This window comes from Hemitrygon akajei, chromosome 30 (assembly GCF_048418815.1).
Source record: "Hemitrygon akajei chromosome 30, sHemAka1.3, whole genome shotgun sequence".
NCBI lineage: Eukaryota > Metazoa > Chordata > Chondrichthyes > Myliobatiformes > Dasyatidae > Hemitrygon > Hemitrygon akajei.
The window spans coordinates 43,076,973-43,103,824 of NC_133153.1; the positions used below are offsets into that span (position 1 = coordinate 43,076,973).

General features: G+C 48.4%; 1 protein-coding gene across 1 annotated transcript in view; it reads left to right on the plus strand.

Annotated features, from left to right (window-relative positions):
• Positions 1-12,266: 12,266 nt before the first annotated feature.
• The window catches only part of LOC140718696 (cartilage intermediate layer protein 1-like), a 37,249-nt gene continuing 22,663 nt past the window's right edge, over positions 12,267-26,852 (plus strand). The window contains exons 1-5 of the mRNA XM_073032751.1: positions 12,267-12,404; positions 12,956-13,089; positions 19,098-19,367; positions 22,420-22,602; positions 24,870-25,184. Of these exons, the coding sequence (XP_072888852.1) occupies positions 13,029-13,089; positions 19,098-19,367; positions 22,420-22,602; positions 24,870-25,184 (829 nt within the window). The 5' untranslated portion in view covers positions 12,267-12,404; positions 12,956-13,028. The remainder of the gene's footprint in view (positions 12,405-12,955; positions 13,090-19,097; positions 19,368-22,419; positions 22,603-24,869; positions 25,185-26,852) is intronic.

Sequence of the window (26,852 nt, forward strand, 5' to 3'; positions counted from 1 at the left end):
GATGGCCTGTTTCCGTGCTGTAATTGTTATATGGTTAAAGCTCCTCTGCCCAGCTACCCCGGTGACCTCTCACCCTGAGGAATCACTCACAAAAGGCTGAAATGCCAGCGTCGACTCACCGGAGATCCATGTATGAGTGGAGCTGGATATTGATTGTTTCCCTGGAGGAGATCCACATTCCTCCGCTCGCTATAGGGGCAGGGCAGTGGTTGGTGTAACTGTGACACTGGCGTTAGGCTCACCAGCCTGTAGTTCCCCAGCAAATAAGAGAATGTAAGCCACTCTTCAGTCTTCCAGCACTGCTCCCGTGCTCAGATAGACACACAAACCTTCTGCTGGAGACCCTGCAGTATCTTCCCAGCCATCCCACGATGTTCCCAGTGAGCCCAACTTGGGATTTATCTGCCTTGAGACCAGCGGCACCTTTCGTGTAATATCGATACTAACTGGAGTGAGTTTCTCCATGGCAACACTGCTCTCACTGAATGGAACACCAAAGCACAGCGAGAGGCTAAACACATTACAAGACAGCCTCATGAGCATTATAACTTTTCCTTTAGAGACAGGGAATGCTCGTCTAGTCTGTGCAGAACGATCCTGTCATAGAGACAGGCAACACCACAGCAGAGGGACAGGCCCTTCAGCCCATCTAGTCTGTGTGGAACGATCCTGTCATAGAGACAAGGAACACTACAGCAGAGGGATAGGCCCTTCAGCCCATCTAGTCTGTGTGGAACTATCCTCTCAGAGACAGAGAACACTACAGCAGAGGAACAGGCCCATCAGCCCATCACCTCCATTCCAAACTGGAACTCTTAAACACAAAGAAGTCAGCAGATGCTGGAAAACCAGAACAACTCACGTAAAATGTGGGAGGCAGCATCTACAGAAATGAATAGACAGTCGAAGTTTCAGACCGAGACCCTTCATCAGCTTAGTCCCATCGACCTTTGCCCTCCACATACCTCACCAAACTTCCCCTAAGTGTTGCAATCGAGCCCTCATCCACCACTTCTGCTGGCAGCTCATTCCACGCTCTCGCCACTCTCTGAGTAAAAGGTTTCCCCTAAATATTTCACCTTTCACCCTTAACCTATGCTAGTCTCACCCTTTCTCATGGTGGTGCTGAGAGAATGGAACATGTTTCCAGTGTCGGGGTTGCAGTGGGAATGCGATAATCCGTAGGGATCTACATCCCAGAAATCCTTGCTAAGCCCAGAAAAGTATTTGAACAAACTTGTTAACGTCTTGGAAACAGATCAGTTGGCTCCTGCTACATCCTTCAATACGAAAAGTTATTCCAAGCTGTTCTAATGGGAAACATGTGACACTGGCTTTGAAGGGCGCAGTGGGATTCCTGTGAGTGGGTTTTCACAGCTGAGTCAGTCACTGACCCATTACAGTCAGAGCCTCCCCTGGAAACTCCAGCTTCACACATTACAGCGCTCCAGATCTGGATTATGAATCTTATGCACCTTTTCATCGGGTAACTTCTTGTCTGCTTATAAATCCATCGGCTGGACTTGAGCAGACTTGCTGGGCATTGGTGTGTGATGACTCAGTAGCTGTTTTCGCCTGCTTTCCCGGTTCTGGTAATTCCGTGGTTTCCATGGCAATGTGCACGGAATGTTCATAGATCCCAGAATCTACAGATGACATGAAGAGTCGGTCGCTCAGCATCTGTGAGGAGAAACGTTTCTAGTCAATGGCCTTTCATCAGAGTTCTGATCTAAATTAGTAACTGACCTAAGAAAACAGTGTTTCTATCTCCACCGACGCTGCCTGACCTGCCGAGTGTTTCCATTCTTTGTGTTTTGTTGCGTTGGGCTTCCAGCTTCCGCAGGTTTTCCCGGTGGAAACGGTGGTGGCGTGGTCAATTACTGCAAGGCAGTGAAGAGGACGGGGATGAGCTGAGGGATGTGCCATCAAGGGCAGAGAGGGAGCAGATAGCTCACTGCTCTGGGAGTGAGATGGCCATATCATTCCTGCAGCCTGTTATTCTCTGCACCACAGACAGGGGAAGCTTCACCCACACCGTGGATCTGAGTGACTCTCGAATGATGGGAGTGAAGACAAGACGTGCGTAGATCAGAATCTGCAGTTCCAGCCTTCAAACCTACAAAATTTTCTGGGAGGTTTCGACCTGGCCGAGCAATAGAGCCAAGGGTAGTAGATAGCAAGGTTCATAACATCACACCAAGGAAGAGGGTTAAAACTTTTCCAGCTTGTGTTTGGAGAGTCAGTAAAACATCTTTCCTTTTCGGTGACTTCAATGCCTCCAATGTTGGCACGGTTTGATTGCTGCCGTGGTATGTACGGCGTTTGAACATATCCGCTGTTGGCACGGTTTGATTGTTGCCGTGGTCTGTATGGCGTTTGAACATATCCGCTGTTGGCACGGTTTGATTGTTGCCGTGGTCTGTATGGCGTTTGAACATATCCGCTGTTGGCACGGTTTGATTGTTGCCGTGGTCTGTACGGCGTTTGAACATATCCGCTGTTGGCACGGTTTGATTGCTGCCGTGGTCTGTACGGCGTTTGAACATATCCGCTGTTGGCACGGTTTGATTGTTGCTGTGGTCTGTACGGCGTTTGAACATATCCGCTGTTGGCACGGTTTGATTGTTGCCGTGGTCTGTACGGCGTTTGAACATATCCGCTGTTGGCACGGTTTGATTGTTGCCGTGGTCTGTACGGCGTTTGAACATATCCGCTGTTGGCACGGTTTGATTGCTGTTGTGGTCTGTACGGCGTTTGAACATATCCGCTGTTGGCACGGTTTGATTGCTGCCGTGGTCTGTACGGCGTTTGAACATATCCGCTGTTGGCACGGTTTGATTGCTGTTGTGGTCTGTACGGCGTTTGAACATATCCGCTGTTGGCACGGTTTGATTGCTGCCGTGGTCTGTACGGCGTTTGAACATATCCGCTGTTGGCACGGTTTGATTGCTGCCGTGGTATGTACGGCGTTTGAACATATCCGCTGTTGGCACGGTTTGATTGCTGCCGTGGTCTGTACGGCGTTTGAACATATCCGCTGTTGGCACGGTTTGATTGCTGCCGTGGTCTGTACGGCGTTTGAACATATCCGCTGTTGGCACGGTTTGATTGTTGCCGTGGTCTGTACGGCGTTTGAACATATCCGCTGTTGGCACGGTTTGATTGCTGCCGTGGTCTGTACGGCGTTTGAACATATCCGCTGTTGGCACGGTTTGATTGCTGCCGTGGTCTGTACGGCGTTTGAACATATCCGCTGTTGGCACGGTTTGATTGCTGCCGTGGTCTGTACGGTGTTTGAACATATCCGCGGTTGGCACGGTTTGATTGGTGCCGTGGTCTGTACGGCGTTTGAACATATCCGCTGTTGGCACGGTTTGATTGCTGCCGTGGTCTGTACGGCGTTTGAACATATCCGCTGTTGGCACGGTTTGATTGTTGCCGTGGTCTGTACGGCGTTTGAACATATCCGCTGTTGGCACGGTTTGATTGCTGTTGTGGTCTGTACGGCGTTTGAACATATCCGCTGTTGGCACGGTTTGATTGCTGTTGTGGTCTGTACGGCGTTTGAACATATCCGCTGTTGGCACGGTTTGATTGCTGTTGTGGTCTGTACGGCGTTTGAACATATCCGCTGTTGGCACGGTTTGATTGTTGCCGTGGTCTGTACGGCGTTTGAACATATCCGCTGTTGGCACGGTTTGATTGCTGCCGTGGTCTGTATGGCGTTTGAACATATCCGCTGTTGGCACGGTTTGATTGTTGCCGTGGTCTGTACGGCGTTTGAACATATCCGCTGTTGGCACGGTTTGATTGCTGTTGTGGTCTGTACGGCGTTTGAACATATCCGCTGTTGGCACGGTTTGATTGCTGTTGTGGTCTGTACGGCGTTTGAACATATCCGCTGTTGGCACGGTTTGATTGCTGTTGTGGTCTGTACGGCGTTTGAACATATCCGCTGTTGGCACGGTTTGATTGCTGCCGTGGTCTGTACGGCGTTTGAACATATCCGCTGTTGGCACGGTTTGATTGCTGCCGTGGTATGTACGGCGTTTGAACATATCCGCTGTTGGCACGGTTTGATTGCTGCCGTGGTCTGTACGGCGTTTGAACATATCCGCTGTTGGCACGGTTTGATTGCTGCCGTGGTCTGTACGGCGTTTGAACATATCCGCTGTTGGCACGGTTTGATTGCTGCCGTGGTCTGTACGGCGTTTGAACATATCCGCTGTTGGCACGGTTTGATTGCTGCCGTGGTCTGTACGGCGTTTGAACATATCCGCTGTTGGCACGGTTTGATTGTTGCCGTGGTCTGTACGGCGTTTGAACATATCCGCTGTTGGCACGGTTTGATTGTTGCCGTGGTCTGTACGGCGTTTGAACATATCCGCTGTTGGCACGGTTTGATTGCTGCCGTGGTCTGTACGGCGTTTGAACATATCCGCTGTTGGCACGGTTTGATTGCTGCCGTGGTCTGTACGGCGTTTGAACATATCCGCTGTTGGCACGGTTTGATTGCTGCCGTGGTCTGTACGGCGTTTGAACATATCCGCTGTTGGCACGGTTTGATTGTTGCCGTGGTCTGTACGGCGTTTGAACATATCCGCTGTTGGCACGGTTTGATGGCTGCCGTGGTCTGTACGGCGTTTGAACATATCCGCTGTTGGCACGGTTTGATTGTTGCCGTGGTCTGTACGGCGTTTGAACATATCCGCTGTTGGCACGGTTTGATTGCTGCCGTGGTCTGTACGGCGTTTGAACATATCCGCTGTTGGCACGGTTTGATTGCTGCCGTGGTCTGTATGGCGTTTGAACATATCCGCTGTTGGCACGGTTTGATTGCTGCCGTGGTCTGTACGGCGTTTGAACATATCCGCTGTTGGCATGGTTTGATTGCTGCCGTGGTCTGTACGGCGTTTGAACATATCCGCTGTTGGCACGGTTTGATTGCTGTCGTGGTCTGTACGGAGTTTGAACATATCCGCTGTTGGCACGGTTTGATTGTTGCCGTGGTCTGTACGGCGTTTGAACATATCCGCTGTTGGCACGGTTTGATTGTTGCCGTGGTCTGTACGGCGTTTGAACATATCCGCTGTTGGCACGGTTTGATGGCTGCCGTGGTCTGTACGGCGTTTGAACATATCCGCTGTTGGCACGGTTTGATTGTTGCCGTGGTCTGTACGGCGTTTGAACATATCCGCTGTTGGCACGGTTTGATTGCTGCCGTGGTCTGTACGGCGTTTGAACATATCCGCTGTTGGCACGGTTTGATTGCTGCCGTGGTCTGTATGGCGTTTGAACATATCCGCTGTTGGCACGGTTTGATTGCTGCCGTGGTCTGTACGGCGTTTGAACATATCCGCTGTTGGCACGGTTTGATTGCTGCCGTGGTCTGTACGGCGTTTGAACATATCCGCTGTTGGCACGGTTTGATTGCTGCCGTGGTCTGTACGGCGTTTGAGCATATCCGCTGTTGGCACGGTTTGATTGCTGCCGTGGTCTGTACGGCGTTTGAGCATATCCGCTGTTGGCACGGTTTGATTGTTGCCGTGGTCTGTACGGCGTTTGAACATATCCGCTGTTGGCACGGTTTGATTGCTGCCGTGGTCTGTACGGCGTTTGAACATATCCGCTGTTGGCACGGTTTGATTGTTGCCGTGGTCTGTACGGCGTTTGAACATATCCGCTGTTGGCACGGTTTGATTGCTGCCGTGGTCTGTACGGTGTTTGAACATATCCGCTGTTGGCACGGTTTGATTGTTGCCGTGGTCTGTACGGCGTTTGAACATATCCGCTGTTGGCACGGTTTGATTGCTGCCGTGGTCTGTACGGCGTTTGAACATATCCGCTGTTGGCACGGTTTGATTGCTGCCGTGGTCTGTACGGCGTTTGAACATATCCGCTGTTGGCACGGTTTGATTGCTGCCGTGGTCTGTACGGCGTTTGAACATATCCGCTGTTGGCACGGTTTGATTGCTGCCGTGGTCTGTACGGCGTTTGAACATATCCGCTGTTGGCACGGTTTGATTGTTGCCGTGGTCTGTATGGCGTTTGAACATATCCGCTGTTGGCACGGTTTGATTGTTGCCGTGGTCTGTACGGCGTTTGAACATATCCGCTGTTGGCACGGTTTGATTGCTGCCGTGGTCTGTATGGCGTTTGAACATATCCGCTGTTGGCACGGTTTGATTGCTGCCGTGGTCTGTACGGCGTTTGAACATATCCGCTGTTGGCACGGTTTGATTGCTGCTGTGGTCTGTATGGCGTTTGAACATATCCGCTGTTGGCACGGTTCCAGAGACCTGGGGAGGAGCGGGGGGACATAGCGAGACCAGCAAGGAGGGGGGATGGGAGATGGAATTCCTGTGATGAGGGAGGGTGACTGGAGAGACCAGCAGAGGGGTAGATGGCCTGATGAGTCCAAAACAACCAACTGTTTATTCCCCTCTATAGATGCTGCCTGACTTGCTGTTCATCCGGCATTTTGTATGTTTTGCTCTGGATTTCCAGCATCTGCAGAAAAAGATGAGGAGTAGATTTAAAAGGTGGGGTGGGGGGAGGGGAGAGAGAAACACAAGGTGATCAGTGAAATGTGGGGGGGGTGAAGTAACGAGCTGGGAATTTGGTGAAAGAGATACAGGGCTGGAGAAGAGGAATCTGATAGGAGAGAACAGAAGGCCAGGGAGGAGAAACAGAAAGAGGTTGGGCAGGTAAGGAGATAAGGTGAACAAGGGAAATGGGGAATGGTTCGGTGGGGGGGTCATTACCAGAAGTTCGAGAAATCGATGTTCATGCCATCAGGTTGGAGTCTACCCAGACGGAATACAAAGTGTTGCTCCTCCAACCTGAGTGAGGCTTCATCGCGACAGTAGAGGAGGCCATGGATTAACATATCGGAACGGGAATGGGAAGTGGAATTAAAATGACAGCCACTGGGAGATCTCACTTTTTCTAGCAGACAGAGCACAGGTGCTCAGTGAAACGGTCTCCCAGTCTACGTCAGGTCTCACCGATGTACAGGAGGCCACACCGGGGGCACTGAACACAGTAAATGACCCCAACAGACTCACATGTGAAGTGTCACCTCACCTGGAAGGTTTGTTTGGGGCCCTGAATGGTAGTGAGGGAGGAGGTGTAGGGGCAGGTGAAGCACTTGTTCTATTTACAAGGATAAGTGCCAGGAGGGAGATCAGTGGGGAGGGACAAATGGACAAGGGAGTCGCGTAGGGAGCAACCCCTGCGGAATGCATGATCGTTCTTGGCAAAATTTTCTACAGAAGTAGTTTTCGTTACCTTCTTCTGGGAAGTGTCTTTATAAGATGGGTGACCCCAGCCATTATCAATACTCTTCAGAGATTGGCTGCCTGGTGTCAGTGGTCACATAACCAGGACTTGTGATCTGCACCGGCTGCTCGTATGACCATCCACCACCTGCTCCCATGGCTTCACATGACCCTGATTGGGGGCTAAACAGGTGCTACACCTTGCCCAAGGGTGACCTGCAGGCTAGCGGAGGGAAGGAGGGCCTTACACCTCCTTTGGTAGGGTCGTATCTCCAGCCGCCCTCCGGTATGAGGGGTATAGATAGGGTAAATGCAAGCAGGCTTTTTATCACTGATCTAAAGGTCACAGGTTAATGGTGAGAGGTAAAATGTTTAAGGGGAGCATTAAGAGAGATTCTTCACTCGGAGAGTGCTGCGAGTGTGGGAGTGGGGGATGTGGGTTCGATTTCAATGTTTAAGAGTAATTTGGGCAGGTCCATGGACGGGAGGGGTAAGTCCAGGTGCAGTTCAATGGGCCTAGGCAGGTTAATAGATGGCATGGGGTAAATGGGCTGAAGGGCCTGTTTCTGTTCTGAAGAGCTCAATCACTGTGTAACGTCTGTGTGCTCACTACATCGACGTTCGAAAGTGGCTCTGAGCTCCTGGTGGTCCGAGTGGGCAGCGTACAGCCCAGAGGGCCAACAGGGAGACGTTCCTGCCCGGAGATCTGTAGGAAGGGCAGGTGTGTACGGGGCCGCCCCGCACAGGTACGTCAGGCCTTGCTGATTGGACATTGTGGGAGCTCGTTCTGACATTAGCAGTTCTGCAAGTCACAGTCTTACTGCCTGGAAAGTGCCTTCCACGGGAACTGTCCAAGTTTGCCCCATTTCCCTGCACTTGCCCATATCCCTCCCAACCACTCCTGTGAAGGTACTTGTCTAATTGCCTTGTTAATATCTGCCGTAACCACCCCCTCTGGCAGCTTGCTCCATACATGGACCACTCTCTCTGTGATCTCGCCCTCAGCTTCCCCACTAAATACTCCATATCCGCACTTCACTAATCGGGTTTTCATTACCCAGTATGGGGGCAGCGTGGCAGGGGTTATGGGAAGCATGTTTATCTGACCTAGGCCTTCAGCAAGAAAGTTATGTTGTAGCAGGTTAGAAGGCTGAATGGTCTCCTTTGTTTCCAGCTGAGGAATCAGTCAGTGGGTCTGACTGTAACTGGGGATTCAGTCAGTGGGTCTGACTGTAACTGAGATGTCAGTGTGTCTGTCTGTATCTGGGGATTCAGTCAGTGGGTCTGACTGTAACTGGGGATTCAGTCAGTGGGTCTGACTGTAACTGAGATGTCAGTGTGTCTGTCTGTATCTGGGGATTCAGTCAGTGGGTCTGACTGTAACTGGGGATTCAGTCAGTGGGTCTGACTGTAACTGAGATGTCAGTGTGTCTGTCTGTATCTGGGGATTCAGTCAGTGGGTCTGACTGTAACTGAGATGTCAGTGTGTCTGTCTGTATCTGGGGATTCAGTCAGTGGGTCTGACTGTAACTGAGATGTCAGTGTGTCTGTCTGTATCTGGGGATTCAGTCAGTGGGTCTGACTGTAACTGAGATGTCAGTGTGTCTGTCTGTATCTGGGGATTCAGTCAGTGGGTCTGACTGTAACTGGGGATTCAGTCAGTGGGTCTGACTGTAACTGAGATGTCAGTGTGTCTGTCTGTATCTGGGGATTCAGTCAGTGGGTCTGACTGTAACTGAGATGTCAGTGTGTCTGTCTGTATCTGGGGATTCAGTCAGTGGGTCTGACTGTAACTGGGGATTCAGTCAGTGGGTCTGACTGTAACTGAGATGTCAGTGTGTCTGTCTGTATCTGGGGATTCAGTCAGTGGGTCTGACTGTAACTGAGATGTCAGTGTGTCTGTCTGTATCTGGGGATTCAGTCAGTGGGTCTGACTGTAACTGAGATGTCAGTGTGTCTGTCTGTATCTGGGGATTCAGTCAGTGGGTCTGACTGTAACTGAGATGTCAGTGTGTCTGTCTGTATCTGGGGATTCAGTCAGTGGGTCTGACTGTAACTGAGATGTCAGTGTGTCTGTCTGTATCTGGGGATTCAGTCAGTGGGTCTGACTGTAACTGAGATGTCAGTGTATCTGTCTGTATCTGGGGATTCAGTCAGTGGGTCTGACTGTAACTGAGATGTCAGTGTGTCTGTCTGTATCTGGGGATTCAGTCAGTGGGTCTGACTGTAACTGAGGAATCAGTCAGTGTGTCTGCCTGTAACTGAGATGTCAGTGTGTCTGTCTGTATCTGGGGATTCAGTCAGTGGGTCTGACTGTAACTGGGGATTCAGTCAGTGGGCCTGACTGTAACTGAGATGTCAGTGTGTCTGTCTGTATCTGGGGATTCAGTCAGTGGGTCTGACTGTAACTGAGATGTCAGTGTGTCTGTCTGTATCTGGGGATTCAGTCAGTGGGTCTGACTGTAACTGGGGATTCAGTCAGTGGGCCTGACTGTAACTGAGATGTCAGTGTGTCTGTCTGTATCTGGGGATTCAGTCAGTGGGTCTGACTGTAACTGAGATGTCAGTGTGTCTGTCTGTATCTGGGGATTCAGTCAGTGGGTCTGACTGTAACTGAGATGTCAGTGTGTCTGTCTGTATCTGGGGATTCAGTCAGTGGGTCTGACTGTAACTGAGATGTCAGTGTGTCTGTCTGTATCTGGGGATTCAGTCAGTGGGTCTGACTGTAACTGAGATGTCAGTGTATCTGTCTGTATCTGGGGATTCAGTCAGTGGGTCTGACTGTAACTGAGATGTCAGTGTGTCTGTCTGTATCTGGGGATTCAGTCAGTGGGTCTGACTGTAACTGAGGAATCAGTCAGTGTGTCTGCCTGTAACTGAGATGTCAGTGTGTCTGTCTGTATCTGGGGATTCAGTCAGTGGGTCTGACTGTAACTGGGGATTCAGTCACTGGGCCCGACTGTAACTGAGATGTCAGTGTGTCTGTCTGTATCTGGGGATTCAGTCAGTGGGTCTGACTGTAACTGAGGAATCAGTCAGTGTGTCTGCCTGTAACTGAGGTATCAGTCAGTGGGTCTGTAACTGGGGAGTCAGTCAGTCTGTCTGTCTGTATCTGGGGATTCAGTCAGTGGGTCTGACTGTAACTGGGGATTCAGTCAGTGGGTCTGACTGTAACTGAGATGTCAGTGTGTCTGTCTGTATCTGGGGATTCAGTCAGTGGGTCTGACTGTAACTGAGGTATCAGTCAGTGGGTCTGTAACTGGGGAGTCAGTCAGTCTGTCTGTCTGTATCTGGGGATTCAGTCAGTGTGTCCGTCTGTAACTGAGGTATCAGTCAGTGGGTCTGTAGCTGGGGGGGTCAGTCTGTCTGTCTGTCTGTATCTGGGGATTCAGTCAGTGGGTCTGCCTGTAACTGAGATGTCAGTGTGTCTGTCTGTATCTGGGGATTCAGTCAGTGGGTCTGACTGTAACTGAGATGTCAGTGTGTCTGTCTGTATCTGGGGATTCAGTCAGTGGGTCTGACTGTAACTGAGATGTCAGTGTGTCTGTCTGTATCTGGGGATTCAGTCAGTGGGTCTGACTGTAACTGGGGATTCAGTCAGTGGGCCTGACTGTAACTGAGATGTCAGTGTGTCTGTCTGTATCTGGGGATTCAGTCAGTGGGTCTGACTGTAACTGAGATGTCAGTGTGTCTGTCTGTATCTGGGGATTCAGTCAGTGGGTCTGACTGTAACTGAGATGTCAGTGTGTCTGTCTGTATCTGGGGATTCAGTCAGTGGGTCTGACTGTAACTGGGGATTCAGTCAGTGGGTCTGACTGTAACTGAGATGTCAGTGTGTCTGTCTGTATCTGGGGATTCAGTCAGTGGGTCTGACTGTAACTGAGATGTCAGTGTGTCTGTCTGTATCTGGGGATTCAGTCAGTGGGTCTGACTGTAACTGAGATGTCAGTGTGTCTGTCTGTATCTGGGGATTCAGTCAGTGGGTCTGACTGTAACTGAGATGTCAGTGTGTCTGTCTGTATCTGGGGATTCAGTCAGTGGGTCTGCCTGTAACTGAGATGTCAGTGTGTCTGTCTGTATCTGGGGATTCAGTCAGTGGGTCTGACTGTAACTGAGGTATCAGTCAGTGGGTCTGTAACTGGGGAGTCAGTCAGTCTGTCTGTCTGTATCTGGGGATTCAGTCAGTGTGTCCGTCTGTAACTGAGGTATCAGTCAGTGGGTCTGTAGCTGGGGGGGGTCAGTCTGTCTGTCTGTCTGTATCTGGGGATTCACTCAGTGGGTCTGACTGTAACTGAGGAATCAGTCAGTGTGTCTGCCTGTAACTGAGATGTCAGTGTGTCTGTCTGTATCTGGGGATTCAGTCAGTGGGTCTGACTGTAACTGAGGAATCAGTCAGTGGGTCTGCCTGTAACTTAGGTATCAGTCAGTGGGTCTGTAACTGGGGAGTCAGTCAGTCTGTCTGTCTGTAACTGAGATGTCAGTGTGTCTGTCTGTATCTGGGGATTCAGTCAGTGGGTCTGACTGTAACTGAGATGTCAGGGTGTCTGTCTGTATCTGGGGATTCAGTCAGTGGGTCTGACTGTAACTGAGGTATCAGTCAGTGGGTCTGTAACTGGGGAGTCAGTCAGTCTGTCTGTCTGTATCTGGGGATTCAGTCAGTGTGTCCGTCTGTAACTGAGGTATCAGTCAGTGTGTCTGTAACTGAGGTATCAGTCAGTGGGTCTGGAGCTGGGGGGGTCAGTCTGTCTGTCTGTCTGTAACTGAGGAGTCAGAGTGTCTGTATCTGGGGAATCGGTCAATGAGTCTGCCTGTAGTCGTGGGGTTGCCAGTGAGTCGGTCTGGAGTCAGTCAATCAGTGGGAGAGTCCATGTGTACCTGTGGAGAGTGTGAGTCAGACTGTATATGCTACCTAACGCTGAGTTTTCCTGTTTTAGTGATGTCCTGCCCACGGCTGTTGGCGGGATGTCAGCGTTTGATCAAAGACTCTGCCCCCGGCAGCTGTACACATCCCGACCCGAATATAATAACTTCCAGCCGCACGTCCCGGAGCAGTCTGACCGCAGTCTCTCACATCAGATCGGGCTCCTCACCGCGCCGCGCCGGACCTCAGCCACCGAGACCGAGGTGAGCCCGTATCCCGGACCGGGACCGGAGTGCGTCCGTGGATCCGACTTACAGATCCGGGGAGTGGGGTTCGGTCCCGACCTCAGCCGCTCTCTTTGAGGTGGAATTTTCTGCTGAAAACCACTTGTGTGTGAATGTGTGAGAGAGTTGTGTGTGAATGTGTGAGAGAGTTGTGTGTGGTCGGGGAAATGCGGTGAGAATGCAAAGCCGGTGTGCAGTATCTGGGAGGCTGAGGGTCAGTGTGGTAGGGGTAATTTCATGTAGAAATTAATTATTAGATATCTGCCCCGTCCTGTCCCAGATGATATAAGGTTGCGATGAGTATGACAGCTGGTATCGAATAGACGGGCCGAGTGTGCTGAGGATTCAGAAGCAAGTAAGAAGAAGGATTGTGTCGATGTGGGCGATAGGAGAGAGGGAGCAGGGAGGTAGCAGGGACTGTTAATACATTTTATCTTGTCTGGTCTCTCAGCTCACCTGCCCCCTCCCTCTCGCACTCCTCATTATTCCTGAATCTTGCCGAGTGTGTCACAGCTTGCTTTGATGTTTAGGGGCTCTACATTAGCCATTGATGTCTGAAGATCCCCGATCTACATCCCAGTTGTAGGAACAAGAGGTCAAGAGATGGACGTAGACTGGGCTGCAATCCTCTTCGTGATTGGGATGATCTGTGATTCATCGCGAGGTGGGTATCTAACTCACTCAGGAGAGTTCTCTTCCCCTCCCACCTTTGGGAATGCACTAAACATACTTGCATTGTACCCCTAGCACAACAGAATCCTGCAGATGTTGGAAGTCCAGCTTTCTATTCCGGTGCTTCCCCAGTCATGATGAAGGGTCTCAGCCCAAAACATCCACTGTAGATTCATCTCCATAGATGCTGCCTGGCCTGCTGAGCTCCTCCAGCATTTTGTGTGTGTTGCTCTGGATTTCCAGCATCTGCAGAATCTCTTGTGTCTATGAATTAGATAATGATCTGATGTGGGAAACTGGCTCTCGGTCACACTCGTTAAGCTTTAAGATTTCATGGACATGAAGATCAGAAAGGGTTGGTCAAATGTCCTTGGCCATTCAACTGATCGAAGCACCAATACACTGCAAAATCAAAAAGGGTGAAGGGGTTGTATTTGAATGTGTGCAATACACTGAATAAAGTCGATGAACGTGGCACAGTTACAGACTGGCAGGTTTGACATTGTGGGCATCACACCGAATTGTGGCTGAAAGAAGATTATAGTTCGGAGCTTAACGTCCAAGGATAGATATTGTATTGAAAGGACAGGCAGGTAGACAGAAAGGGTGCGGTGGCTTTGTTGCTAAAAATGAAATCAAATCTTTAGAAAGAGGTGACATAGGATCAGAAGGTGTCCAATCCTTGTGGGTAAAGTTACGAAACTGCAAGGGTAAAAAAGCCCTGGTGGGAACTATAGACAGACTTCTGGTGAGGTGTGAAATCCTCACAATCCTTGAACCACTACTTTAAAACTTTGCAACCTTATAAACCTCTTTTGTTCAGTTTAAAATCTACTTTCAGCCCTTGGCTCACCGTGGACTTTCTTTCTCAATTCCCAATGGATATAATATATGCAACATCCCTTTAATGGCTACCAGACTTTGCATTCATGTCTTTTGACTTTATTTCCCACTCCAGTTTATTTTGCTTGTCTCTTAATGTTAAGTTGCCTTTCTTTATATTTACAATTGCTTTTGGATTTAAAATTTTGTCATTTAATTGTATTTCTATCAAAATCTGGTTGGTTATCATCACACCGTGGAATTAGTTATTTTGTGGTGGGAATACGACACAATGAATTTTTTTAAAATTGCTGTAAATTGCATTTACAAATTATTGCAAAAAACCCCAAAATCATGAGGTATTGTTCATGGGTTGGTTCATTGTCCATTCAGAAGTCTGATGGCTGAGGGGAAGAAGCTGCTCCTGAAACGTTGAGTGATGGCGGCAATGGGAAGTGGGCATGTCTTGAATGGCGAGGGATGGCAAGGGATGGCAGCTTTTTGAGGCATTGCCTTTTGAAGATGTCCTCGATGGAGCTGGCTGAGTTTGCAACCCTCTGCAGCTTTTATCGACCCAGTACATTGGCACCTTCAGACCAGACAACGAAGCAATTGGTCAGAACACTCTCCACCGTACATCTGTGGGAATTCGGTGAAGTAGCAAATCTCCTCATTATAATCACTCCTCCCCTTTCTGTAACTAAACCCATTCCATCTGACACCTTCCAGAACAATGCAGCCACTCCACCAGCCGAAACATTCACTCCCTCCTCCTCAGTGACGCAGCAACTGCTCTGATCCTGGCGTCAGGGTGACAAACCTGAGCACCGAGAACATTCCAGAACTTGGCAAAAGAGGGCAAAGCCAGTAGAGATGGTCAATGCGATGGTTATCATCTCTGAAAATTTCATGGATTCTGGAACAAATTGGTGGATGTTTGGATGAGGAAGTGGAAGTGGGTTAGTAAGTCTGCAGGGACACGAAGGTTGGTCAAGTTGTGGATAGGAGGGAAGGTTGTTGGAGGTTACACCAGGACATTGACGTGATGCAGAGCTGAGCTGACAAGCGACAGATGGAATTTAACGTGGAAAAACATGAAGCGATTCACTTTGGAAGGTCAACTGATGAAAGCAGAGCACAGAGTTAATGGCAGGCTTCTTGGCAGTGTGGGGGAACAGAGGGATCTACGTCCACAGATCCCTGAAGGAGGACAGAGAATGAGGAACTAGGAATTGGAATCTCTTTGTAAGTAATTGAGAGAAATGGGATTGGGAATAAGGGCAGGGATTCACCCAGAGATGAGGGATTGCAAATCTTCATGAGGACTGGTCACACAGTGTGTCCAAGGTTGAGATCAGTAGGTTTTTGGTGAAGGGATGAAGGGAGATGGGTTAGTGCAGGGAGCAACATGGACTCACTCAGAAGCTTTCAATGACATTATGGGTGAAGCCATTCCAGCCACTACATTCATAGATCTCGACCAGAACCCAGGTCATGCTCTGGGCATTGAATAGAGGGGGTAGGCTGAGGGCGAGGTGCAGGAGAGGGCACAGACTGTATCTAACAACAGGGAAAGGAGAGCACGGAGAATGTTTATCTGTGTGGTAGGTGACATACAGTGTTCAGAGTTTCACTGCACCAGGTGTGGGGGTCGGCAAGGTACTTGGTGAGGTGGGGGGCAATGGGCAGGGAACTGGGTGAGGTGGGGGGCAATGGGCAGGGAACTGGGTGAGGTGGGGGTAATGGGCAGGGAACTGGGTGAGGTGGGGGGCAATGGGCAGGGAACTGGGTGAGGTGGGGGTAATGGGCAGGGAATTAGGTGAGGTGGGGGGTAATGGACAGGGAACTGGGTGAGGCGGGTGGGGTAATAGACAGGGAACTGGGTGAGGTCGGGGCAATGGGCAGGGAATTAGGTGAGGCGGGGGATAATGGACAGGGAACTGGGTGAGGTGGGGGATAATGGACAGGGAACTGGGTGAGGTGGGGGGTAATAGACAGGGAACTGGGTGAGGTGGGGTGTAATGGACAGGGAACTGGGTGAGGCGGGTGGGGTAATAGATGGAACTGGGTGAGGTGGGGGCAATGGGCAGGGAATTAGGTGAGGTGGGGGATAATGGACAGGGTACTGGGTGAGGTGGGGGTGTAATGGACAGGGAACTGGGTGAGGTGGGGTGTAATGGACAGGGAACTGGGTGAGGTGGGGGGCAATGGGCAGGGAACTGGGTGAGGTGGGGGTAATGGGCAGGGAACTGGGTGAGGTGGGGGGCAATGGGCAGGGAACTGGGTGAGGTGGGGGTAATGGGCAGGGAATTAGGTGAGGTGGGGGGTAATGGACAGGGAACTGGGTGAGGCGGGTGGGGTAATAGACAGGGAACTGGGTGAGGTCGGGGCAATGGGCAGGGAATTAGGTGAGGCGGGGGATAATGGACAGGGAACTGGGTGAGGTGGGGGATAATGGACAGGGAACTGGGTGAGGTGGGGGGTAATAGACAGGGAACTGGGTGAGGTGGGGTGTAATGGACAGGGAACTGGGTGAGGCGGGTGGGGTAATAGATGGAACTGGGTGAGGTGGGGGCAATGGGCAGGGAATTAGGTGAGGTGGGGGATAATGGACAGGGTACTGGGTGAGGTGGGGGTGTAATGGACAGGGAACTGGGTGAGGTGGGGTGTAATGGACAGGGAACTGGGTGAGGTGGGGGGTAATAGACAGGGAACTGGGTGAGGTGGGGTGCAAAGGGCAGGGAACTGGGTGAGGTGGGGGTAATGGACAGGGAACTGGGTGAGGTGGGGGATAATGGACAGGGTACTGGGTGAGGTGGGGGTGTAATGGACAGGGAACTGGGTGAGGTGGGGTGTAATGGACAGGGAACTGGGTGAGGTGGGGGGTAATAGACAGGGAACTGGGTGAGGTGGGGTGTAATGGACAGGGAACTGGGTGAGGTGGGGGTAATGGACAGGGAACTGGGTGAGGTGGGGGGTAATGGACAGGGAACTGGGTGAGGTGGGGGTGCAAAGGGCAGGGAACTGGGTGAGGTGGGGGGTAATGGACAGGGAACTGGGTGAGGTGGGGTGTAATAGACAGGGAACTGGGTGAGGTGGGGTGTAATGGACGGAACTGGGTGAGGTGGGGGGTAATGGACAGGAACTGGGTGAGGTGGGGTGCAAAGGGCAGGGAACTGGGTGAGGTGGGGGTAATGGACAGGGAACTGGGTGAGGTGGGGGTGTAATAGACAGGGAACTGGGTGAGGTGGGGGGCAATGGACAGGGAACTGGATGAGGTGGGGTGCAAAGGGCAGGGAACTGGGTGAGGAACAGATGAAAAAAGGGAAGCCTCAATCCTTCCAGATATCAGTTCAAGTTTCATACTTTTCCTCATTTTTCTGGTATATTAATTTCAAGAGATTTACAGAACTCTTCCTGTACTTCCTAAAAGGATTGAGAAAGCCGGCAGACCAGAACTTTGGAAATTTTACCTCCTCACAACAGAAGTCTTCAGTGAAGCTGCACAAAAAAAATCCTGTTTTATCAATTAGGAGTCTGAGATGTAATTTGTCAAGAGCAGTGACTCGTCTGGAGCTGCTCCTGCCAGCCACTTAGAAGTAAAGCTGTCAAACTAATCCTCCTTTTAAATTATTTTCCAGACAGATTGTGAGAGCTTCCTCTGGGAACCTTCCATTCTAGGAAGTTAACTTGTATTTGGGGATTGTTCGGGGTCTGTCCTGACAGGATTGCAGTGGGATTTATTTCACAGATGTGTTCTGAATGAAGCATCCAAAACATTTATTTCTTAAAGTCTGGAGTCATTTATTGACCGCAGATTTTGTTTTACTGGGATTAATATTTCAGAGGTGCTTGTGAAAGATGTTTTGCCTTTCAGGACTTGAAGCATTTGGTGTTACTGACCACTACGCATGAAATTATGTTAGATCAGGAAATAAAAGAAACTTCACAGCTGAAACAAACACAGAACAAATTAGAACACTCTCAATACTATGACAGTACTATAAAACTGTGCATTAGATCCAAATGTTTATCGACAGAGGAACTCATTCTGGGTATGCTGCTGAGTCAGCTCAGACTCTGAATGGGCTGCCATCAGCCACCAACAATGCATCTTGCAGATCTTCATTTTCATCGTAACATTCAAGATGATTGTCGATACCTTCAAATTCTTTGTGGTTCCTAACTTGTTGAATTAGTGAAATAGTTTCATTTTCATTCCTGGTTGTTTCTGGCATCTCCAAGCCGGAATGCTTGAAACCACAGGTGAGCAAAACGGTTCTGAATTGTCTTATTGCCAACTATCAGTGACAAAAGTCACTGTTTCTTTGAACACAAACACACACAACTCACGTTATTTAAAAACTGTTCACTGTCACAGTTTGGGGCATTCCAGAGTTCAGAGTTCATTTCCGATGCTGTCTGTAAGGAGCTTGGATGTTCACCTCGGGCAGGAGTGTGTGAGTTTCCTCCTGCGGTGATGAGAGGCATTGATCGTGTGGATACTCAGAGGCTTTCTCCCAGGGCTGAAATGACGAGCACGAGAGGGCACAGTTTTAAGGTGCTTGGAAGTAGGTACAGAGGAGATGTCAGGGGTAAGTTTTTTACTCAGAGTGGTGAGTGTGTGGAATGGGCTGCCGGTGACGGTGGTGGAGGTGGATACAATAGGGTCTTTTAAGAGAGACTCCTGGATAGGTACATGCAGCTTGGGAAAATAGAGGGCTATGGGTAACCCAGGTAGTTTCTAAAGCAAGGACATGTTCAGCACAGCTTTGTGGGCTGAAGGGTCTGTATTGTGCTGTAGGTTTTCTATGTTTCTAAGGCGTGCCTGTTGGCAGGGTAATTGGTCATTGTAAATTGCCCCGTGATGAGGGTGGGGTTAAATTGGTGGTTTGCTGGGCATCGCAGCTCAAAGGGCCGAAAGAGCCAGCGTCAGTCACACTGTATCTCAATAACAAATGAACACATAAATACAGAGAACATAGAATCATAGATCATGGAGTGGTTGAGGCAGAGACTTTTGGGACACTTAGACAGGTACACGGATTATAGAAAAACAGAGGGCAATGGGGGATGGAAGGGTGATAGGTTCAGCACAACATTGCGGGCCAAAGGGCCTGTCATGTTCTATGTTTTCTGTCACTTTGTCAGCTCTCTGATCACATTTCTTGCTCTCAGGGCATTGGCAATGGACACAATGGTTCAATATTGACCATCCTGGAGGGAGAGGAGATCTCGAGCAACTCGATGCCATCCAGAGGCACTACCCAGACAAGCTGTGCCCCTCACCGGTCGGTGTGCAAGCCCGCACCACGCAGGGTGTACCAGCCACGCTGACGGGGGAGACATTTCACCTCAGCTCCCAGCGTGGCTTCTGGTGTCTCAACAAAGAGCAGCTCCCGGGGAAACATTGCTCGAATTATGCTGTCAGATTCCAGTGTCCCAGAGGTGAGTTGACAGCTGGCACCAACACCAGTCTAGTCCTGGTCAGTCTCGGTGACAGGTTGGAATCTAATTCAATGTCAGGAGATGCACTCTGTGAAGTCCAGTTGTGGTCAACAGATAGTAAGTGTGTGTAATAATTCATTTGTTTTCTACACACAATCCATGAGGCAGATCCAGATGAAAAACAAAGAGCAGTACAGGCCCTTTGGCCCACAATGTTGTGCTGACCCTTTAACCTCCTCCAGGATCAATCTAACCCTTCCCTCCCATATAACCCTTCATTTTTCTTCCGTCCATTTCCCTATCCAAGTCTCAAAAATGTCACTATTGTATCTGCCTCCATCACCACCCCTGGCAGCCTGTTCTACACATCCATCATTCTGACATCCCCCTGTACTTTCCTCCAATCACCTTCAAATTATGCCCCCCTGGAGTATGCGTCAGGAGGATTCCCTCTGTGAGGAGGGCTGATGGACCAGGAAGGTGAGGTGTTTGAGTAGACAAGCAGTGTGGGTGTTGAGAATGGGCTGGAGCAGTGGGCATGGAGACGATTTCCTTTCTTTTTCAATCTTTTTATTATTATTATTAATATCAACATAATAAGATTAATACATAGATAGTGGGATTACAAACTTACAAATTTAAACTGAACATGAAAGGATACACAAGCAATAGTTACAATATAATTAAGTCTTCCCAAATCATGAATGATACAAATATCATATAAACAAAGCAAAACTAGGTATATCATAATATATATTAAAACAGAAAAGAGAAAAAGAGAGAGAAAAAAAATTTCCAAGAAAAACTAATCTAACAACCTAATAACTAATAAAGAGGAAAAAAAGGAAGAAAAAAAGAGAAAAAAAATAATAATGAATAATGGGCTGTTTATAATATCTATATTTAAAAAAATACAAAATCATCAGTGTCACCAACTCCGATCCTCTCAACATATGTATAATCAAAACTGGAAAAACGAATAGGTTTGGAACAGGGTCTCATTACATCATATGAAAATATTGAATACATGGTCTCCATGTCTTTTCAAATTTAATAGAACGGTCAAATACAACACTTCTAATTTTCTCCAAATTTAGACATAACATAGTTTGAGAAAGCCAATGAAATACGGTAGGGGGATTAATTTCTTTCCAATTCAACAAAATAGATCTTCTAGCCATTAATGTAAGAAATACAATCATTCGACAAGCAGAAGAAGATAAATGGATTGAGTCCATCATTGGTAAACCAAAAATTGCAGTAATAGGATGAGGTTGTAAATCAATGTTCAATACTGTGGAAATAATATCAAAAATGTCTTTCCAATATTTTTTCAAAAGCGGACATGACCAAAACATATGAGTTAAAAACACTATCTCAGAATGACATCTGTCACAAATAGGATTTATATAGGAATAAAAATTAGCCAATTTATCCTTGGACATATGAGCCCTGTGCACAACTTTAAACTTTATTAATGAATGTTTAGCATATATAGATGATAAATTGACTAATTGAAGAATTTTATCCCAATTCTCAATAGGGATAGTAAGGTTAAGTTCTCTTTCCCAATCATTTTTAATCTTATAGAAGGGCTCTGAATGTATTTTCATAATTATATTGTAGAGTTTTGATATTACACCTTTCTGAGAAGGATTTAGTTCTAACAAATTCTCCAAAATACCCAAAGACTCAAGATTTGGAAAGGTAGGAAGTACAGTGTTTAAGAAATTCCTAATCTGTAAATATCTAAAAAAAAATGAAATCTAGGCAAATTATATTTATTAGATAATTGTTCAAAAGACATAGAACAATTATCCAAAAATAAATCAGAAAATCGTAGTAATCCCTTAGTCTTCCAAGCTGAATAAGCTTGCTCTATAATAGAAGGATGAAAAAAGATATTGGATACAATAGTTAAAACAAATTGATTCAACCCAAAAAATTTCCGAAATTGAAACCATATACGTAAAGTATGTTTAACTATCCGATTGTCAATTCCTTTCTGCAATTTAGAAAGAGCAAAGGGAAGAGAAGACCCTAAAATAGAACCCAATGAAAATCCTTGTACAGATTTAGTTTCCAGGTTCACCCAATGAGGGGTAAAAGATAAATCCCAATCCTTTAACCAACATATCAAATATCGGATATTAATTGCCGAATAATAAAATCTAAAATTAGGCAATGCCAATCCACCTTCCTTCCTTGCCTTCTGTAAATATTTTTTACCTAATCTAGGATTTTTATTCTGCCATATATATGAGGAAATTTTTGAATTAACATTAGCAAGAAAAGATTTTGGAATAAAAATTGGTACAGCTTGAAATATATATAAAAACTTGGGTAAAATAATCATCTTAATAGCATTAATCCGACCTATCAGAGATAAAGATAATGGTGACCATTTAGTGAACAAACATTTAATCTGATCAATTAAGGGTAAAAAATTAACCTTAAATAACTCCTTATAATTTTTTGTAATTTTAATCCCTAAGTATATAAAAGAGTCATTAACTAATTTAAAAGGTAAATTTCAATAAATTGGAACCTGTCTATTTAAAGGAAACAATTCACTCTTATTAAGATTTAATTTATACCCGGAAAAATTACTAAATTGAGCCAACAATGATATAACTGCAGGAATGGATTTCTCAGGATCGGAAATAAATAATAATAAATCATCTGCGTATAATGATAATTTATGTATATCCATCCCACGAGTAATGCCAGAAATGTTCGGTGATTCTCTAATAGCAATTGCCAAAGGTTCTAAAGCAATATCAAATAATAATAGACTAAGAGGACAACCTTGCCTAGTACCCCGAAATAAACGAAAAAAGGGAGATCTTTGATTGTTAGTAAGGAGACGATTTCCTGACCTTGCCCGGAACTGCTGGACTCTGAGTCACTGACCAGCCCAGTGTTAATACCTGCAGAAGTTGCGAGATGGGTGTCGAGGGTGCAGAGTTCTAACTAAAACGTTCTTCACGGTGAGGAAAGGAAACGGCTGAACTGTTTTGGGAAATTCCAATGCAAACCCTTGTTTTGGCAGGACCGGTGTCTGCCGAGGCTCTGGGCTCCTGGTCCGAGTGGGGAGTGTGTCGCGCAGGCTGTCAGCAGACGGGAGTGCAGACACGGACTCGTTCCTGCGGCTCAGCTCTGCCCAACCAACGGCAGCATGGCTGTCCCGGACCGCTGCAGGAAGGGCGGATGTGTACGGGGCCACCTTGCGCAGGTATGTCCAGCCTCACTGGCTCCAGGGAGCAGCTGACCAACGGGACTGAGTTTGTGGAGCCATTCCCTGGGTTAAACCACTTCCTCCTTCACGGTGATCAATCCAAGGTTAATCTCTTTCCTACGCACTGTCCCTCTCTCATGCAGTTTGCCCACTGTTACACGGTATGTACAATACTCATATAAAGGAATTTTAAATTTTAATTCAGGTCAGTGATCAGATTCCAAATGAAATTGAAGCAATGTGAAGTTCGCCTCGCCTCGCCTCAAGCTCCCCCTCATACTTCGGAGTGTGTTTGCTTTAGGTGACCCTCAGTCAGTACCATCCCTTTTCTTGTACAAAACTATAAACATTTATTTACATTACAAATACACAAGGTGCAGACATTCAGTATTTACAATTCAGTGGGTACACTCAAATTAAAATATGGTTATTTCCGTTGACTAACAGTCAATACCCTGGAGCAATACATTGCTCAAGGAAAACCCCCACTGTGACACCATTCCCCCTCTTCAAGGACAGCCGGGCACGAACGCATCGTTGGATAAGGAGCAGGCAGTCGGCCCGGGCAGCCCCCTCCACCTTCCACCGCCTCGACCCGTGAATGGGCTCAGTCCCACCCCTCCCACAGTGTGACCCTCCCTCAGTACCACCCCTCCCACAGTGTGACCCTTCCTCAATATCACCCTTCCCCCAGTGACCCTCACTCATTACCACCCCTCCCACAGTGTGACTCTCCCACAGTACCACTCCTCCCAGTGTATTCTCCCTCATTACTGCCCCTCCCACAGTGTGACCCTGCCTCAGTACCACCCGCCCACAGTGTGACCCTCCCACAGTCTGACCCACCCTCAGTACCACCTGCCCACACAGTGACCCTCCCTCAGTACCACCCCTCCCACAGTATGACCCTCCCTCAATATCACCCTTCCCTCAGTGATCCTCCCTCATTACCACCCCTCCCACACTGTGACCCTCCCTCAGTACCACCCCTCCCACAGTCTGACCCTCCCTCAGTACCACCCCTCCCACAGAGTGACCCTCCCTCCATCCGGGCTGGGATTTATGCATGTTTCAGACTCCGCGTGTCATCATTGGTCACTCTGTTGTGTTCCCCACCGGTCACGCCACCCTTGTCCATTACCGGCTCAGACTTACACCCCTATTCACCCTCTCGCCTGTTCCTCCCAGCCTTCACTATCCCTACACGAGGAGCTTCCCTCGTGGTTTGAGTGATGACTCTGTGGCTGTGTTCTGCCCCCAGTGACTCCCTCAGTTCCCCCAAGGCTGATCATCACTCCAGCGAGGAGCCGGCTGCCGGTAAGGTCGGGTTTTCCATGTATTGTGAGAAACAAAGCCCTTTGCCCCAAAACAACTCCAGCTCGGACTGTCTGCCAGGGTTTTGTTTAACAGGCGGACACACAGAACTCATTCCTTATTCAGCCGAAGGAGTCACAGAAACTGTCTGAACATGGAGCTGTGTCAAAGTTTGGAAAAGTATCTTTGTGCACGTGTTTATTTGTCAGTTTTCGGATCTGAGGTGCGTAAGGAACCTGCAGTGGGTTGGAGCAGTTTCTGTGGTGTGGCCCTCTCTAGATCATCACAAGCTTGCTCTAACCCCGAAAAATATTCTTGAGGGTTTTTAACGTCCCAAAGTTACACATTTCCTCTCGTCCTTTCTCTGCAGCTGTGGAGATACCGAGCAGCTTCGTGCTCGAAGGGTTCTCCAGTCGCTTCCAGAGCTGAGGTCCTTGTACAGTGGCCAGGCCTGATCCCCGTGCTTGCCCCATCCCTTGCGGCAGCCTCAGATTCATTTACTTCTCACACGTACACCGACACAGACAGTGAGATGTGCCGTTTGTGTTAACGAGCAACACAAGCTAAGGATGTGCTGGGGGCAGCCCGCGAGTATCGTCCCACATCCCAGTAACACCAGCATGGGCCAGGAGGTGGCGCTGTCCCTGGTCTTCAAACCAGCGAGGACCGGCTCAGACACCCTGCCCATGTTAACCCTTTCATTTCACTCCCGGGATTATCCTTGAGAACCTCCATGGGGCTGGCACATCCTGTAGGCACAGTAACCACTCCACCAGGAATGCTGAAGGGAGACGGCACTGGGAATTGTCTGGTAGTCGAGGTATGGGAATGACCGAGGTTGTGTATGTGAGGGCAGGTCTGGGAGTGGAACGAACAGGTTCCTGTCCGATATCTGAAAAAGAAATGAGTCCTTGAACTAACCCTGCCCGCCCTCGCACGGTATGTTACAGGCTGCGGGCTAACTTGTTCCATGGGACGTGTGAATGCGGCCTGCAGCCGTTGTATGTGTGAGGACCACACCCTCCTCGGGTCAGTGCGGCTGCAGGATGGAGCTCCGGCCTCCGGGGCCACTGTCCACCTGCGGGGAGACCCGGACTCACTGCTGACAACTTGTGACCACAATGGCAAGTTCAGGATTCCTGGTCTCTGTCCCGATGGCAGCACGGCTGTGGAGATTCGGAAGTCCCGATATAATGTTGCTGTGGTCGTACTGGACAAAGGCACCAACAAAGTCTCCATCATCAGCATAAAGCTCAAGAGATCCGGTAAGGAATCATCCAGTCCCTCCGTACTATACAACTAACGGGAGATACCCCCTTCACTGTTGCTCGGCCCACAGGTTCCCCTTTACCCTTCACTTCTGTACAGACTTTACTGATGCAGTTACCCCGTTGTACACGCAATTAAATATTCATTGGTAGGTCAAATATGATGGCAGAATATAGTATTAATGGTAAGACTCTTGGCAGTGTGGAGGATCAGAGGGATCTTGGGGTCCGAGTCCATAGGACACTCAAAGCAGCTGCGCAGGTTGACTCTGTGGTTAAGAAGGCATACGGTGTATTGGCCTTCATCAATCGTGGAATTGAATTTAGGAGCAGAGAGGTAATGGTGCAGCTATATAGGACCCTGGTCAGACCCCACTTGGAGTACTGTGCTCAGTTCTGGTTGCCTCACTACAGGAAGGATGTGGAAACCATGGAAAGGGTGCAGAGGAGATTTACAAGGATGTTGCTGGATTGGGGAGCATGCCTTATGAGAATAGGTTGAGTGAACTCGGCCTTTTCTCCTTGGAGCGAAGGAGGATGAGAGGTGACCTGATAGAGGTGTACAAGATGATGAGAAGCATTGATCGTGTGGATAGTCAGAGGCCTTTTCCCAGGGCTGAAATGGTTGCCACAAGAGGGCACAGGTTTAGGTGCTGGGGAGTAGGTACAGCGGAGATGTCAGGGGTAAGTTTTTTACTCAGAGTGGTGAGTGCGTGAAATGGGCTGCTGACAACGGTGGTGGAGGCGGATGGTGGAGGGTCTTTTAAGAGACTTTTGGATAGCTACATGGAGCTTAGAAAAATAGAGGGCTATAGGTAAACCCTAGTAATTTCTAAGGTAGGGACATGTTCAGCACAGCTTTGTGGGCCAAAGGGCCTGTATTGTGCTGTAGGTTTTCTATGTTTCTACAAGAGCAAGGATGTAACACTGAAGGCTCTGAAGCCAAGTTTGCAGACAACATGAAGATAGGTGGAGGGGCAGGTAGTGTTGAGAAAACAGGGAGACTTAGACAGTTTAGGAGAATGGCAAAGAAGTGGCAGATGAAATACAGTGTCAGGAAAAGTAAGCACTTCAGCATAAAGGCATAGACTAATTTCTAAAAGGAGAGAAAATTCAAAAATATGACGTGCAGAAGGACTTGGGAGCCCTTGTGCAGGATTCCCTAAAGGTTAATTTGCAGGTTGAGTCGGTGGTCAGGAAGGCAAATACAAAATACAAGTACAAATACTTTATTGTCACCAAACAATATTGACAGGCCAAATTTCTTCAGGCAAGTGCAACGTTAGCATTCAAATTGAGAGGGCTAGAATATAATGTGTGCAGGATAGATTTTTGCAGCAATACATAGAGGTACCAACTAGAGAAGGGGCAGTGTTGGATCTCCTGTTAGGGAATGAGATAGGTCAGGTGACGGAGGTATGTGTTGGGGAGCACTTCGGGTCCAGTGATCACAATGCCAATAGTTTCAATATAATTATGGAGAAAGATAGGACTGGACCCAGGGTTGAGATTTCTGATTGGAGAAAGGCCAACTTTGAGGAGATGCGAAAGGATTTAGAGGGAGTGGATTGGGACAATTTGTTTTATGGGAAGGATGTAATAGAGAAATGGAAGTCATTTAAAGGTGAAATTTTGAGGGTACAGAATCTTTATGTTCCTGTTAGC